General features: G+C 39.3%; 1 protein-coding gene across 1 annotated transcript in view; it reads right to left on the bottom strand.

The window, feature by feature from the left end:
* CSMD1 (CUB and Sushi multiple domains 1) overlaps positions 1-18,917 on the bottom strand; it is a 946,348-nt gene that overhangs the window by 306,977 nt on the left and 620,454 nt on the right. The window contains exon 17 of the mRNA XM_069973446.1: positions 1,634-1,821. Within this exon, the coding sequence (XP_069829547.1) occupies positions 1,634-1,821 (188 nt within the window). The remainder of the gene's footprint in view (positions 1-1,633; positions 1,822-18,917) is intronic.

The following is an 18,917-nucleotide window of genomic DNA, read 5'->3' as shown; positions in this document are numbered from 1 at the left end:
CCTTGTCGGGTGGATTCCCACAAGAAGAATTTGTGCCTTCCAAGAGCTACTACATATGATATCTCACATAGTTACCCGATGGGATGAGGCTCAACACTCTAAGGCTATGTTAACACACTGTATAAAAACAGCCTTTGCTTAGCTATGGCCGTTGTTACGCTGGCTGAACACCGTAAGGTGTTTATATGTAGAGATGATCGAACAGGGCCAAAGTTCAGGTTCGTACAAACCCAAACCATCGGCATTTGACTCCCGATGCCTTCCCGTTACGTAGGGAAGGTTGAGACAGCCCAAATACGCCTGGAAAATAGGGATACAGCTACAGGTAATGGGCTGTGTCCCTGTTTTCCAGGCGGTACTCGGGCTGTCTCCACCTTCCGCACAGAACAGGAAGGCAGCAGGAGTCAAATGCCGATGGTTTAGGTTCGTACAAACCTGAACTTCAGCCCTGTTCGATAATCTCTATCTATATGTTCCTGCGGCTGTCATAGCTCTTCCCTTCCAGGCAAATTTTCATTTTTGCTTATATGTTTTTTCTTTCTCAGGTTTAAAAGCTCCAGCGCTTGCATTTTTTCCCCTACAGACTCACATGAGCCCTTATATTTTTGAAAAACCCATTGTTCTTTGCAATGACAGACTTAATTTTTCCATAAAATATACTGCAAAACCGAAAAAAAGTTATTTGTGTGGTGAAATAAAAAAATAAATAAATTGTTTTCATTTTGGGGGATTTCGTGTTCACACCATTTGCCACAGACGTGTTATCTATGTTATCTATATCTATCCGCCACACCGGCCAACTGCGCTGGTCCCTGGCTGCTGCTATACAGCCGGGAGTACAGTAGTTCAGAGTGGGGTAACAGCACGACTCCTCTACCCACAGCAGGATGTTCTGGCACGTCCTTACGCAGGAAAGGTTTAAGCTTTAATTTGCATACACACCATGGATAAACACTGCATCCATGTGTGCATGGAATATTAATAACGACCGTTGTTGGTGGAACAGTAGACAATATTAATTGATTTGATCATTCTTTTGCACCGCCGCACCGAACAGCGGCCATTGTCGGTGCGGCGTGTGCATGGAACAGGCGGCATTGCACTGGTTTTCATCTAAACCAGTGGCCATTCTTTTAAAATACAATACATTGTGTGAACATAGCCTAAAACATATTTTCAATAGATTTAGGGGTCTTGGCTGATTTCCAAAGCCATGCTTTTGGCTTTTTAAAGGATTGGTCCTTGACCTATGGATAACATTTGAGAGATTTTTTTTTTTTTTTTTTTTTTGTGGGGAGGGACTATTTGACAGGCAAAAATTATCAGACTATTTTTCATCATTTGTTCAATACTAGCACAGTGGTTTATAATACAATCTTTAATGTCTGGAAATATTGTTGTATCTTTCAAATATTTCCATAATGTAATGAAATAATTTGGTGAATCTCACAATTTATTGTATTTATTGCATTGGTCTGCAACAGTTACCCTCAATGATTCTGGCTCCAATTATTCCAAAGTAGCAGATTTAGTAAGAAAATTTGGGGCAATGCTGAATATTTTTTTGTGTGTGTGTAATAACAATTTATACTCATTAAATAGAATTTAGCACACAGTAAAAGTGATTACTTACTTTCATATCGAATTAGAAAGCCAACATTAGAACGGCTATTATCGGTCGTGAATAGAAGATACATGTAATTTCCTGTGCTAATGAGAAATTGTGGTGCTTGTGTTCCATGATACTCTCCAATCAATGGTGAAGAATTGGCTGCGCCATCTCGTACTTCAAGAATATCATAGTTTACTTCAGTCTGAAATCTGAATTAGGAATATAATTAGATACTAATCATGCATTTCTTGGAACAATTAGACAATGAATCTGCAATTCACAAGCCAATTTACTATAATATATTGGTGAACCAAAGAGTAATATTTTTGGCCAGAATAATATTAAATTGGAAAAATATTGTTAAAAAAAAAATTAAATATTAGTACAAATGCTTGAAATCTTAATAAAAAAAAAAAAAATATATATATATATATATATATATATATATATATATATATATATATATGATATAATAGTGCTGCATAGTTATTACCCTTAAAACTGAACTACTCATGTTCTCAGCTCTCAGCTGTGCAGCCCTAAAATTTGTACTAAATGATAGACATTTAGGGTCAAGCCACATGTAACGACTACCATACGTGCTATCATACAGTTTTACTGAAAATGAATGTGTTTTTTATATGTTTGTTAGTTTCACATCTGCATTCATGATTCAGTTTGTCTTGTGTGTCACTATAAAAACGGAATGAATGTGTTCCATTGATTACTATGAGATGCATCGGGTTAAGTTTTTTCTTCAGTTCGGTTCCATCCATTTCACTGTTCATTTTTTGAACAAGGAAAAAAAACTGGTGCAAGCACAAACTTCTTCCCCATAAAAAAAACAAAAAAAAACAAAGTGAAAGTACGTTCAAATTTTTACAATAAAGTCTGTTGAAGTGGACATATTAGATGGTGCATCCATTGCCATCCATCTAGCACCATTATTCACAGAGGTTCAACGACATGAATGTGTCTGTTGTAAATGCAAATATGTACAAACACTTAAAGTGACTCTGTACCCACAATCTGTTCCCCCGAAACCACTTGTACCATCAGATACCTGCTTTTAATCTAATATCTGTCCTGGGGTCCCTTCGGCAGGTTATTACTTTTAAACTTGCAGCCCTGTGCCCAACGGCAGTGGCTTGGAGTATCTCTGCCCTAACTTTGTACCACCCCTCCATCCCTCCTCCCCGCCCTCTTCACCATTTTTCTTATTCCTCTGCAGAGAACATTGCACAGGAGCCTTAACGATCAAGCCCATGTGCCGTGCTGACACAGGTGATGAATAGTAGAAAATCTGCCTGGAGCATTCCTAATGATGAGGAGGGCGGGGAGGAGGGACAGAGAGGGTGTGCCAGCCTAATGCATACACAATCTAGGCCATGGCCGTTTGGCACAGGGCTGCAAGTTTAAAAGTTTTTTTAGGACAAAAACTGCATCACCTGCTGAACGGACCCCAGGACAGATCTTGAATTAAAAGCAGCTATCCAAAGGTGATATTCTCCGAAATATTACCTGTACCACGAGCCACACCTGAGAGACAGCGGGAGATTAGGGAGGTAAATAAGTGGCTCAAGAGCTGGTGTAGGATAGAGGGGTTTGGGTTCATGGAGAACTGGGCCAACTTCTCGGTCGGTTACAGGCTCTACGGTAGGGACGGGCTGCATCTCAATGGGGAGGGTGCAGCTGTGCTGGGGGAGAAGATGACTAAGAGGTTGGAGGAGTGTATTAACTAGGGACCGGGGGGGGAGGGCAACTACAATATAGTAAGTGAAGACAGAGTAGATGGAGAGCTGGGCCTAGATTATGGAACTGGGGGTGGAGCGGCGGGAGGGGTTGGAACAGTCACTAGTGACAAGAGGAAAGGGAATATGGACAAACATATTAAATGTATGTATACTAATGCTCGAAGCCTCACTAATAAAGCAGAGGAACTAGAACTCATAATGGTTGAAGAGAAATATGATATAGTGGGGATAAGCGAGACATGGCTGGATGAGTTATGACTGGGCTGTTAATATCCAGGGTTATAGTCTATTCAGAAATGACCGTAAAAATAAGAAAGGGGGAGGGGTCTGTCTATATGTTAAATCATGCCTTAAGCCCATTCTGCGGGAGGATATACCTGATGATCATGTGGAATCTCTTTGGGTAGAAATAAGGGGAGGGACCAAAGAATAATAAAAATCTTACAGGAGTGAGTTATAAACCTTCAAGTATAGTGGAAGAATCAGAAAATCTTCTTATAAGACAAATAGATGTGGCAGCGAAGCAGGGGGAAGTAATTATTATGGGGGACTTTAACTACCCAAATATAAACTGGAAAGCAGAAACCTGCAGCTCCAAGAAGGGAAGCAGGTTTTTGGAAATAGTAAAAGATAATTACCTTTCCCAACTAGTAAAGGAACCAACAAGAGGGGGGGCACTCCTGGACCTAATCTTAACTAATAGGCCAGACAGAATATCAAAAATAGAGGTGTGGGGGGGGGGGTCACCTAGGTAATAGCGACCATAACATAGTAAGTTTTCAATTATCCTTCAATAAAATGATTAGTAGAGGGGCTACAAAAACATTACATTTCAGGAAGGCTAATTTCCAAAAACTAAGAGAGGACCTTGGGAACATAAACTGGGACAATGCCTTCAGAAATAAAAGTAAATCGTGTGAATGACACATACCATATGGGAATAAAAGTAGTAGAAATAAGAGAAATCCAATGTGATTAACTTCAGCTGTAAGGAGTGCAATAAATGATAAGAAACCAGCATTCAGACTACTAAAACAAGAAGGTAGTGGGGAAGCATTGAGCAACTATAGACAGAAGAATAGAATGTGTAAAAAGCAAATAAAAAAGGCAAAAATAGCAACAGAAAGAAGGATAACCACAGAAATTAACACGAATCCCAAAATGTTCTTCACCTATATAAACAACAAAAGACTTAAAACCGAAAATGTTGGTCCCCTCAAAAATAATCTGGGTGTAATGGTGGAGGGGGAAGAGGAAAAGGACAATCTACTAAATACATTCTTCTCTACTGTATTCACAGAGGAGAATCCCATAACAGAGGACATGACTAGGGATAATATATCTCATAAATCTCACCTGCCTAACACAACAAGAAGAGGGGAGACGCCTTAAAAACATTAAAATCCATAAGTCACCAGACCCAGAAGGTATCCATCCTAGAGTTTTGCAAGAATTAAATACTGTGTTAGATAGACCGTTATTCCTAATATTTAAAGATTCTATTACGACAGGGATTGTTCCACAGGACTGGCGCATAGTGATCCTGGAAACTACAGGCCCGTAAGTCGAAGATCTTTAGTAGGTAAAGTATTTGAGGGGATTGTAAGAGATGCTATACTGGTGTATCTTAATGAAAATAATCTTATGACGCAGCACCAGCATGGATTTATGAGGGATCGGTCCTGTCAGACTAATCTGATCGGCTTCTATGAAGAGGTAAGTTATAGACTGGACCTGGGGGAGGCTGTGGATGTTGTCTATCTGGACTTTTCAAAGGCATTTAAAACTGTGCCGCATGAAAGGTTGGTCTAAAAAATGAGGATGCTGGGACTCGGGGAAAACGTATGCAAATGGATAAGTAACTGGTTGTGTGATAGAAAACAGAGGGTGGTCATTGATGGAACATATTCAGATTGGGTTTTAGTTACTAGTGGGGTACCACAGGGGTCAGTGTTGGGTCCACTTCTTTTTAATATTTTTATTAATGATCTTGTTGAGGGGCTACAGAGTAGAATCACAATTTTTGCAGATGATACTAAACTGGGTAAAGTAATCAGTACAGAGGAGGATAATATCATTTTACAGAGGGATTTGGAGAAGCTAGAGGCTTGGGCGGTGAAATGGCAAATGAAGTTTAATGTGGATAAATGTAAGGTTATGCACTTGGGCCGTAGAAATATTAAATACAGTTGTGTGCTAAATAATAAAACACTGGGTAAAACTACTTCCAAAAAGGACCTGGGGGTATTGGTGGACAGTAAACTGAACTTTAGTGATCAGTGCCAGGCAGCAGCTGCCAAGGCTAATAAAATAATGGGATGCATCAAAAGAGGTATAGATGCTAAAGATGAGAACATAGTTTTGCCTCTCTATAAATCACTGGTCAGACCACATATGGAATACTGTGTACAGTTTTGGGCACCGGTATATAAGAAGGACAAAGCTGAACTGGAGCGGGTGCAGAGGAGGGCAACAAAGGTCATTAAGGGAATGGGTGGGTTACAGTACCAGGATAGGTTATCAAGCTTGGGGTTATTTACGCTAGAAAAAAGACGTCTTAGGGGCGATCTGATCACAATGTACAAATCTATGAATGGACAGTACAGAGATCTTTGTAGTGGTCTTTTTATACTTGGTCTGTAACCATGACAAGGGGGCATCCTCTACTTCTAGAGGAACAAAGATTTCATCATCAGCATCAACGTGGGTTCTTTACCGTACGAGCGGTAAGACTGTGGAACTCTCTGCCACATGAGGTTGTCATGGCCGATTCATTAAATAAGTTCAAGGGAGGCCTGGATGCTTTTCTTGAACAATTTAATATTACAAGTTATGGGCATTAGATTTCCGGTGATACGTTGATCCAGGGATTGTTCTGGTTGCCATTGGAGTCGGGAGGGAGTTTTCTCCCTGTCATGGGGCAATTGTCGCCTTTCTCATAGGGATTTTGCCTTCCTGGATCAACACAGTAGGATTTCCCTGGGTTGAGCTGATTTACTATGTTACTATGAAGGTACAAGCGGTTTGGAGGGGTCAGATTGTGGGTACAGAGTCACTTTAATGTTGTACAAAATTCCTTAAAACAATGAAAAATTGTGATAACCATGCCAAGTTACACTTAAAGAGACTCTGTCACCCTCTAAAGTTATCAGCAGATAAATTAAACAACAATGATTACATTCCTTTGCAATAGGCCCACAAGATAAAGAGTCTAAGGGCTGTTTTAAGGCCCTATTCTACGGAACGATTATCGTCCGTATTCAGCCGATATCGGCCGCTACGGACGATAACCGCCCCGTGGAATAGAGTGCAATGATCAGCCGACATCGTTCATGTCGGCTGATCGTTGCAGTCGCTTGTTTTTCAACATGTTGAAAAACAAGCGACTGATATAGCAGTGATCTGCTGCCGTCGCTCCGTTGAATAGGAGCGTTGGCAGCAGATGCTGCTATATCCTATGGGCTGCCCGGTCGATCAGCGATCACCCGGGAAGCCCCCCCGCAGCTCCCCGCCGCCCCATCCCGCACTCACCCGCTCGCTGCAGCCACGATGAATAGCGGCGGCAGCGAGTGGGGAATGAGGAGCAAACGAGCGCTGAGAGCACTCGTTTGCTCCTCTAAACGACCTGTGTAATAGGCCCTTTACACAGGACGATTATTGTTGGAAAAATTGTTAGATTGTTCGGATTTAAATGATAATCGTTTTGTGTATAGCAGGCATCGATTAAACAGCCAACTAAACCAATGTCCCATGTAATACCACCCTAAGTTGTTCTCTACATTAAGTTCTGGAGCTAGGTAGTGCATCAATGTGCTTAGTTTGTAGGCCTACTGATGGAAAAGGCAAAAGAGTTGAAATGCAATTGACTTAAATGATAATCAGTATTGCAGCAGATATCAGTGTTAGGCTATGTTCACACAGCTTTTTTTCAGTTCGGTTTAAAATGCCTGACTTCATTTTGAGGCTAAAATAACAGACTTTATTTAGCAACCTGGCCTTCCCTTGTGCAATGACTGGTGTTTGTACATTATTCTAGTTTGGGGTTACTAATTGCCCGTTGGGTGTGTCTTAATTGAAAAGTCCATTGAATTTAATAGTAAAAATGGAGAAAGAAAGGTGACAAAAGTGTGTGAACAACTAATAAAAAACATCCGCTGTTTGCAAAAGACGTCTGAAAATAATGAACATGTTCATTATTTTGACGTCCGCGGTAAAAACGTCAGTTATTCAATACATTGTGTGCATTGGACGTCCGTCTTTCCATTGACTTCAATGCATTGCCATTGCAGTCAGTTAAATCACAGTAAAAACAGACGTTATTTTAAATAGCAAAATCATCCTCCTTTTCTTTATTTTTGATGTTGTGTGAACATAGCCCAACTCTATTTTTGACGTTGTGTGAACATAGCTCAAAACATGCAGCATGCAATTTGGGACAGGTAAACATACCCTTAGGGTGCGTTCACACCTACAGGATCTGCAGCAGATCTGCAGTAGATTTGATGCTGTGTTCAGTTATTTAAATGAAATTTGCTGCAAAAAATCAGCTGCAGATCCTGTAGGTGTGAACGCACCATTAAGGTGTTTCTCGCCTTTTGGCTATGTTCCCCAAATGTAGAGATAAGGGAAAATAACAGCTATTGTTCCAAAACAAAGACTGTAATTATTGATCATAATCATTAATAACGGCTATTGTTTTGCAGCAACGGTTGTTATTTGCCTTTATTTGCAACACCACCAGTCCCAGTCCAGACTGAGTGATGGAAGTGCTTTAATGCTATACTGGGTACACTGGGTACAGAATTACACAGTTACTGGCTGCATAGTCATGTGCTAAGTATGCAGAAATGTTATGGGAGCATTTTGTCAAAAGCATTGGGGGGTTTTGTCTGTCTGCTTCACCTTCACTGACTTAATTACCAAATGTAAAAAATAAATAATAAAAAAAAATAAAAAATGTAAAAGATAAAACTGAGTTGTCAGGACTGGGAGGTACAGACAAGACAAGACAGTGGACCCTAAGGCTGAACCCATCCACTGTCCCTACCTACTTGCCTCAGTTGGCCCTAGGTGGTCGTGGACAACCACAAAGATGTTCCCTATACTGAATAAGTGTAACACCAAACAAGACAGACAGACAAACACAACAAAGGAGAGTCGACAAGCCAAGTCAGAACCAAACAGACAACGCAGTACAAAATCAGGGATCAAACGAATAGAAAAAAGGTCAAGCGGATGTCAGGTAACAGGTCAAGCAAACAGAGGAATTAGGAACAGGGATCGCAGGAATAGACGGGGAGCTGGGATCATGAGTATGAACCTTAATTGCCAGTAGGGAATGACTGGCTCTGCTTTTATTTATGAGGATCCAGAGCTCGGTGGGGATCTCCATTGGACCGGCACTTGGATACTCAGGGTTCCAGACAGGCAGAGGCATCTGTCAATCAAAAAAAACACTGCTCAGCTGCAGCAATCAAGGCTAGCAGTGGGCAGTGTAACTCCTGCATTGCCAGGAGGCTGAAAGGCAAGCAGGTGTGTCAAACAAAAAGTAAAAAGAGGACCAGTTCACACCAGGCTCACTGCACATTCCTGACAGGAGCATGTCTGTAGGATTAGACTACATAGTGATTTATTTTTTGTTGTTGTTTTCTGTTACCATGGAAACCTATAGATCTGCATAAGTAGCTGTAGGCATTTTACACAACTGACAATGATAGTAGAATGACATATTATTGTAAACATGAACCAGTAACACAGACTACAACATTCATATTACAAATTCATAGAAGACATAACAATGAAATGTTCAGTAGAAATCTGAACATCACCCAAAAGATGACTTTAAAATACTGTACGACCTTGTAAACAGTTTAAACCTTTAGTGACATGGTAAAAATTATCTTCTTGAAAGTGACAACATGTGAGCCAGAGGTACGCTCAGAGCAAACGTCGGTTCATTTCCCCCACAAATTATGAAATTTATAACATGTTCGCTACTTGGCAGATGGAAACAACTAACATGTAGCATAATGAAAATGAAGAAACTTTGCAAAAAAGAAAAACTGAAATTCACAGTTTATTGTGATTATCTGTAAAATTTTGAATTAAAAGAGCATTCTGGTGTGTGTGTGTGTGAGGGGGGGGGGGTAAAAAAATTATTTCTGGCTAGGGATGAGGCACGGGCACCATAATAAAGAAGGTATAATAACCTGTCTCAGTGCCCGCGCAGAGCTGCCACTTGCTCCCGGATCACGCTGACAGTCTGCAGATCTCCCCTGCAGCTACGTCATGAACCAGCTGACAGATGCCCTGCTCAGCCAGTGACTGGGGCTGTTGTTGTCACTGATTGGCTGAGCGGGTAAACCCCGCCCTTTAGTGACATGGCAGCTGGGTCGTGACGTACCTCACAGCCAGGAGAAAATGACATCTGGCGGGGTAAAGGAGGCAGGTAATGCAGCGCAGTGTGGTAGCGAGGTCCGGGAAGCATACATTATCTGTTATTTCCACCCCTTGGAAATACCATGCTCCAAAAACATATTCTAGGTATTTTCACAGTAAGAAAAAAAAAAAAAAAAAAAAAAAAGAAAAGGCGTCACTTTTTCACTTTAAAATAATGTCCATCCGCCCAATGTACATAGGGGGACATTTATCAAACATGGTGCAAAGTGAATCTGGCTCAGTTGCCCCTAGCAACCAATCAGATTCCATCTTTCATTTTCCAAAGAGTCTGTGAGGAATGAAAAGTGGAATCTAATTGGTTGCTAGGGGCAACTGAGCCAGTTTCACTTTACACCATGTTTGATAAATCTCTCCCATAGTGTATAAAATAACATACGTTGTTTGCGCGGAGGTCAAAATGAGGATCATAACAATCATTTTCAAATGTCTCTTGCAAACAACGGACATTATTTTTTAGTTGTTCACACAAAGTTCTTGTTTTCACCGTCCTTTCACCGTCTTTACTATTAAATTAAATGGACTTTTCAATTAAAGACACACCTTAAAGGGGGACTCCAGGTAGAGGTTAAAAAAATTAAACTTCTGCAGAAGCATATAGCATTATTACCTGTCTATCCCAGTTTAAAAACTCAAAAAAATCTTTTTTTTTTTTTTTTTGGGCGGGGGGGGGGGGGGGGGGGGTTCTGTATTGTGTTTCTGTCCTTCCTGGTTGAGCAGTTCCCAGAATGCAATGCTTTCCCTTTTTCTTATCTGGAGTTCCCCTTTTAAGGGCAATCAGTCCACCTGAAGTAGAATAATGTACCAACAGCCGTTATTGTAATGATGGGCGTCCAAAGAGCGAAATGATTGATGTCCTTTTGAACTCAAAATGACAGACTTCTTTTTAAAAATAATAAAAGGAAAGGAAAAAACGTAATGTGAAAATAGCCATAGCCCTAATATGACAGAGGTTAAGCTTTGGACAATAGTGTCTACTATGTTAGTAGTATGTATCCTACAGATATGTCTGAACACAACACAGATAAAATCTATAATCTAGGATCACAGCATTCCAGGTAAAAAATGTTTTTTTGGTGACAAGCTATGTTCACATGCTCCATTTACTAAGATTGTGCTTATGCCCATTTCGTGTATAATAGTCATAGATTACCATTGCCAACTAATGCTACTGGAAAGATATGATAATACAAGGGATGAAAGGTCTAATTATAGTTATTCATCTATGAAATCACATCTAAAGTGAATGTAGCACCATGAAGTCACATTGGATAACTTTGACCCTGCTTAGGGATCCCTGTTACTGGAAAACTGACATATTATAGTAAGCATACCGCCTTTTGAATCAATTACAAAGAGAATAAAATTTAGGGACAGAAAATATAGTTATACACCTTACTTGAGGCTGCGTTCACACATTGCATTTTTGCCTTTTTTTTTTCTTTTTGCACTTTTGTCACTACTTTCTAGAAATGTTGGCAAATCTTAGGGTATGTTCACACGTCTTTTTATTCAAAATAACGGCAGTTCTTAAAATAATAGCGGTTATTTTATAACGACAGCAGCAAATAATGTTCATGAATATTATTTGCAGCCGTCATTATATATAAAAAAAATAATAATAATTAACCTAACCTGTGAACATAGCCTGACAGTGATTGTGTAAAAAACGCAAAATTATTATTTTTTTTTTCCCCCAAAATGTCAGTTTTTAAATCTGAGACTTCAAATACTTCAACCTAATTGCACTTTAGTACTGAGGCCTTATGGGGCATTTACACGGAACGATTATTGTTTGAATTTTCGCAATAACGATCGCATTGGAGTGATAATCGGCTCGTGTAAACACAGCGAACGATCAAGCGAAGAGTGAGAAATCGTTCATTGTGATCTTTCAGTGACCAGCCGGGTCACGGAATGGCCGGTCTCTTACATAGTAGGAACATAGCCTTTGGCTTTAAATCCATACCTGCCCCTCAGCTAAAACACTTATGGCCATACGGTTGTCTTTTCAATGGCTGTCTTTTGTTAATTACAGCCACAAATATTGACCATGAACATTATTTGTATTCGTAATTAAGAAAAGACAGCTGGAAAAAGATAGTGTTGGGACATGGCCTGTGACTGACATATGAATGCATTGAGGGAGAACGGGAGTGTTGAAAAAGGCATGGAACCATCAATGGGAGGCTAGGAAGAAATAAGGTAAGAATTTACCAACACTTGCAATCCAGTTTTCTTATATAAAAAGTTGCATATTTTGAATAAGCCTCATTGTGCCTAAAAATGGTAACTTTTTAATTTTGCCCCCAAAAAATTTGCACACAAAAATTTGAGATTTTTCAGTTTTAAGTCTAAATGTATCAAGAGACAGAAAAAGAGCACATCCCACTATACTGTATTATGCTCAATAAATAGAGCAATAAATATTGCCGTCACCTATTAGAGTGGTATTATTTAGGCACATTTGACAATTAATTGGGAAGTAATAAAGTATTCTGGGTTGCTGATGATTGGAACTGGTGGCCATTGCAAAGGTGTTTTTATATAAAATTATTTGTGGATTTAATACAGGAAAATACATAGAAACAAAAAAAATTTAAAAATCTAGGGCTCAATTACAGTTATAATCAAAGAACTTTCAACCTTTTCTGGACTAGAGTTTTCATTAGGATAGCAAACACTAAGGGGCCCTATTCCATGGGACGATTATCGTTCAGATTATCGTTAAGTCATTCAAATCTAAGCGATCATCGTTTGGTTGAATAGAAGTTGACAATTAACGACCGAACGAGAAATCGTTGATCGCTTAATAAGACCTGGTCCTATTTTTATTGTTGCTCGTTCACAAATCGTTTGCATTGAATAAGGCGTCGTTCGGTCGTTCGCAGTAGTGACGAGCGCAATAGCGACGACAAGACAACCGCAAGAACTATAATAAGTAACGATTATTGTTCCATGTGAATGGGTCAAAAACCAATAGGCTATGTTCACACAATGTTTTTTTCAGCTCTGTTTAAAATGACGTCCGTCATTTTGAGTCTAAAACAGCGGAAGTCATTTAGCTGTCTAGCCTTCTCTAGCCTTCTAAAATGACGGTACATTATTCTAGTCTGGAGTTACTTATTGGACTTTGGATGCGGCTTAGTTGAAAAGTCCATTGAATTTTATAGTGAAAACAGAGAAAGAACAGTGACAAAAGAAAAATTGTGTGAACAACTGATAAAAACCGCTGTTTGCAAAAGACGTTGGAAAATAATTGTGATAATATCTGTTATTCAATATATTGTGTGCATTGGACATCCGTCATCCCCTTGACTTCAATGCATTGCATTGAAGTCAATGAAATTGCGACAAAAACGGACGACTTTTTAAATTGCAAAATCAGCCGCCTTTTCTCTCTTTTTGACGTTGTGTGAACATAGCCATACTCAGTCCTCGGTGTGAGTTTAGTTTTAAAGCTCAATTATGTTGAAGTGAACAAAGTCTAATTGTAATTCCACTCAAAACCTGAGGACAGGGATGGCGCTGTTTTTGCAAAAAAAAAAAAAAAAAGTAACTGTGCTTTTTTAAATCCTGGATAACCCCTTTAAGTAATATTTGCACATATTTGTGAAACCAAAACATTTCCTTTAGACACTCTGTTGATTTCTGAAGACACCATTGAAATTTTTAATTTAGCAGTGTCCCATCAAATAGAGCATTATTATGCTGCTTTTCTCATATAGAATCCAAAACTCAAAAAAAAAAAAGTTTTGATTGTCTGAAAACTGCTCAATATCAATTATTAACCCCTTCATGACCGAGGTCATTAATACACGGATGTCCAGGTCACAGTGAAGCAGTGTCACCTCCCCCCTTCTAAGAGCCATAACGTTTTTATTTTTCCACCTACAGGGCTGATTGGGGGCTCATTTTTTGCACCGCTCATTTTTTTCTGATATATATTGTTAAAAAATCAACGGTTCTCAGACGCAGAATCCCGCCTTCCTCAGTGTCAAACAGACGGCAGGCGGGATTTTACAACAGAGAGCTCCGCCGTGGAATTCCACCAATTTTACTCTGTGTGAACATACCCATAGGCTATGTTCACACAACGTTTTTTCAGCTCCATTTAAAATTATGTCCGTCATTTTGAGTCAAAAAGAAGCCAGGCTTCTGACAATGACAATGTTTGTACATTATTCTAGTTTGGTTACTGATTGGTCTTTGGATGCGGCTTAATTGAAAAGTCCATTGAATTTAATAGTAAAAATTGAGAAAGAACAGTGACAAAAGAAAAACTGCGTGTGAACAACTAATAAAAAATGTCTGCTGTTTGCAAAAGACGTCCGAAAATAATGATCATGTTCATTATTTTTGCGTCCGTGGTAAAAACGTCCATTATTCAGTGCATTGTGTGCATTGGATGTCCGTCTTCCCATTGACTTCAATGCATTGCCACTGCAGTCAGTTAAATCGCGGCAAAAACTGACATTTTTTTCTATATCAAAACTGGCCGCCTTTTCTTTATTTTTGACCTTGTGTGAACATAGCCTTAGAAGGCAAGAAGGGAAAAATTAAAATGCAAAATTGAAAATTGTCGCAGTCCTTAAGGTCAATTTGACGGAAGAAGCTTCCGGCACTCACTGATTTTCTGCAAGGTGATTTATTAACACGAATGCAAAAGTTCAAATACAGATTGACAGATAGGACGCGTTTCTATACGCGTCCTTTCTTAACTAGTCTCGTACCGAAACACGTCCCATCTGTCTGTCTTTGGACTTTTGCATTCATGTTAATAAATCACCTTGCAGAAAATTGGTGAGTGCCGGGAGCTTCTTCCGTTGTATTGTGCCTGTTCCCAGGTACCGTCACCTGTCGGAGTGCTGACCACTACCTATTATACACTTAAGGTCATTTTGGGCTCTGTCCTTAAGAGGTTTAGCCCAAAAGACTACATAAACACTGCACGTGTGATTCTAGCCACATTATTGAAGTACAGCAAGTGAACCAGGCTTTCCAGTAGTATTCCCACAGCAACTGTTTATCACCATTAATCATTGGGGGGGAAAAAAACACATAATAATAAAATTAATCATAGTAAAGTATATACCCCATGGTTTTAGCTTCACTCGGTCACCTCATTGAGAGAGAATAATTGTTATGCGCATTCCAGCTGTTTTGATTGCAGTAATTGAATGTTGGTATACAGATTCACGATACCGTCTACGACCTTGCAGATAAATCAGAAGACTGCAGTGATAGAGTTAACCACGATATTGGCCAGGATGTCTGTTTACAATTTTTTTTTTTTTTTTCTAAAACCTTGCGTTAACAATTTTCTGCTCCTTGAATCTTTAGGGCTTAGATTTATGACAGATGATGAAGCATGAAATCATTCTCTACTGGCTATCTTTTTTATAACCAGCGAGCTGACACCCTCTCTTGATACAATATAACACTGTTCAGTGAATATTATTCAGATTTGTCTGTAGAGATGTTAACCTCTTGAACTATAAAACCAGAACATTGTACAATATTCTACTTGTCAGGACAGATTAATAAAAAAAAAAGATGCCGATTTCACAAAAGATAAAAGTCAAGGAATCGTAATCTTGATTAATCTGCTTATAAACTGCATTTGTCATGGAAAATAATTTCAGAGCATGTGACAATAGTGAAAATAGACAAAAATGACAGCCTGTTTCTGAATTGTAATCATTGAACTTGGCTTCGGCAATTAGAGCAGCTATTTCGAGCGATCTATGTAAGAGCATGTTTCACACTCAGACCAAAAATAAATATTCCCCCCCTGATACAGTATGTCATTATTTCATGGATTTGTCTTTCATCCATGTGACATTAAGGGTTTCGGCGGGGGTGTTGCCGCTTCTGTTTACTCTAAGTGTAAAAATAGAATAGCAGTTTATCTAAAGAAATTGAAAAAAAAAAAAAATTGTTCTGCACCAAAAATCTGGTGCAATTCTCACAAAACATGACTTTCCCCAATTTGCAGTGTGTTTTAGATACTTTTTAAACACCTTGCTAGACTAGGAGTGGGCCCACCAGAAAGTACTGATGGCATCAGCAAAGTTACAGGACTTGGATGAGGATCCAGTAAGTACGATTGTGCTGATATGGTTCCCTGCAGCACAGTATAGATCTACTGTGCAACTCGCGGAGCATATCAGCTGCGTCTGCAGCAGTAGCTTCATAAAGGGGAACAAGATGCTTTATTACACCTTACGAGGTTGGGAGAGGGGTGGCAACAAGTCCTTTGGCAGGGACTAGTGACAATGCAGAGATGATTGACAGGCAGGGAGACCTATTAGTGGTCACTCTGCCTGTCAATCATTCTCACACTGTACACTGTCAGGCAGAGAGCTGTGACTAGTTGCTGGTGGCTCCCCGCCCAAATGACTTGTTGCCACCCCTCTCCCTGTGGCATAAGAAAATATCTCCCCCAACTTTGTAAAGCTACTGCTGCAGCCGTGGCTGGTATGCTCCATGAGCTGCACAGTAGATCTATACTGTGCTGCTTGGAACCACATCCGCACAACCATGCTGATTGGTTCCCATTAAAATTACCAAAAAAATAACTTACATTTTTAAAAATATTATGTAAAAATAAGTTAACCAACAGATGGTGAAAACCTAGGCTCTTTGGCCCAGAATTATCAAAGGGTGTAAAATGTAGACTTGTGTAATCTTCCCACAGCAACCAATTACAGTTCAGCTTTCAGCACTGGTAAAATGACAGAGAAGCTGTGATTGGTTGCTGCGGGCAGTTTACATTGGTCTATATTTTATAGCCTTTGATAAATCTCCCCCTTTGTATTATACACTAGACAGTATAAAGATACTCCAGATTTTCAAATAGTTTGAGTCACTGGTAAAGGTCAAGCAATTATAAGAAACTCTGTAATAGGTCTTATTAGTCACAAGAGCTTCCTTCTGAACTTACAAAGCTGTTTTTCCTCCTCCCTCACTTCTCTGTTCATCATTAAAGGGAATGTGTCACTGTGTCACCAAGATCTATTACGGATTAGAGTCACATACTAAAACTTGTTCTTTTTTTTTTAATCTATTTTTTCTGATTGAATTTTTTTTTTACTGTACATTGTTATGGGGGCTGCCTTATCTGTGTTTTAGTGACATGCTTTATAGCAAGCCTCATGGACACAGACAACAATAGACAGGACCTGTCCCATTAAGATGATTGTGAATCAGGGTGCGTTCACACTGAGAAATCCACGTGGATTCTGCCGCTTGCCCCTGCGCTCCCACCCATCCCATAGACTCCATTTTATGCTTTGGTGGATTCCACTGTCTGTCCAAAGAAGAGTCTATGGGACTGGTGAAAGTTTGAGCGGGAACGCGCGGGGGCGAGCAACGGATTAGATTTTTTAAGCTCAGCAGAAGAGGCAGGGAACTGGTTAGATTCTCAGGGCAAGAAATCGACGAGATGAGAATACAAATTAAAGTTGAAAAGAGTGGTGGTGGTGTTTACCAGTGCAGAGTTGTTGTTTTTTTTTTGTGGTTTATTGGTTAAATTACATAGTAAGGGTGCGTTCACACCTACAGGATCCGCAGCAGATTTGATGGTGCAGATTTGATGCTGTGTTCAGTTATTTAAATGAAATCTGCTGCGGATCTGCTGCAGATCCGCAGCAGAAAATCAGCTTCGGATCTAGTAAGTGTGAACCTACCCTAAAGCTATGTTCACACAACGTTTTACCAGCTCCATTTAAAATTATGTCTGTCATTTTAAGTCTAAAATAACGGACTTCATTTAGCTGTCTGGCCTCCCCTCAGTTAAGTGACTGCTGTTGGTACAGTATACTAGTTTGGTTACTAATTGTCCTTTGGATGCGGCTTAATTGAAAAGTCCATTGAATCTTATAGTAAAAACGGAGAAAGAACGATGAGAAAACAAAAACTGTGAGTGATAACGCCCAATACTTAAAAAATTGTGTGCATTGGACGTCCGACATCCCATTGACTTCGATGCATTGCATCTCTGCTAAAACAGACGTCTTTTTCAATAGCTAAAGCGGACAACTTTTCTGTTTTTTTTATGTCAAGGGAACATAGATATGTGTTTTTTGGAGCTATTAAATTATCTACCTGCCCTAATTTGTTTAATTGAAACACACTTTATTGAATCCACCACGTATTGAGTCAACAAGAACTGGTGGTCACAACTGATGCTATGTATTTATTGGTGTCTCCTGTCACTAATTCGGTACAGATCACTTTTAACAGCAACCCGATCGCATGTGCCGACAGGCGGGGGTAAGCGCCCTACCTTCATCCTGTCAGATTGGCGATCTATGTGTAGAGTCTGCTCTCAGGCAGGCTCTATACATAGATCGCTGATAACACTGATATTTGCAATGCTATGCTATGCTATGGCATAGCATAGATCAGTATATGCAATCTAATGATTGCATATTTTACAGTGAAAAAAGTGTAAAAAAGTGTAATAAAAAAGTTTTAAAAGTATAAAAAAAACCTTATAAACCCCCTCCCAATAAAAGTTTAAAAGACCCTCTTGCCCATTATAAAAATAAAAAAATAAATAAAAAAAAAACATATTACATATCGTAGTGTGCGCAATTGTCCAATCTATTAAAATATAACATTATTGTTCCCGCACAGTGAACGGCGTAAACGGAAAGATAGAAAAAAACACACCAGGATTGCTGATTTTATTAAATTATATATCACAAAAAAATGAATAACAAGCAATCAAAATTTTTCTGTTACACCAATATGATATTAATATTAACTATAGATCATGGCGCAAAAAATTACACAAAAACATGGCTACTTTTCTCCCTCTCCTTTCTTCAGATTGGGTCGACTTTTGAAACTCAGTTCTATTGAAGTAAATGGAGCTTAATTGTAAACCGCACCTGAACTGGAGACAAGAGAGGGGGAAAAGTGGCCATGTTTTTGTAGCGCTGGATAACCCCTTTAACACCACAGACGTAACAAGAAGTTGCAGGTTAGTTTTAGACCTAGATTTTAGGATTATTTTATAATTTAGATAGTAAAATGGAAAATTAGAATCACGTTTAAAGCAGTCTAAGATACTTAGCCTCTCATAT

This window comes from Dendropsophus ebraccatus, chromosome 6, assembly GCF_027789765.1.
Source record: "Dendropsophus ebraccatus isolate aDenEbr1 chromosome 6, aDenEbr1.pat, whole genome shotgun sequence".
Lineage (NCBI taxonomy): Eukaryota > Metazoa > Chordata > Amphibia > Anura > Hylidae > Dendropsophus > Dendropsophus ebraccatus.
Note: the sequence above shows the minus strand (reverse complement) of the source record. Positions and strands in the feature narration are given on the sequence as shown.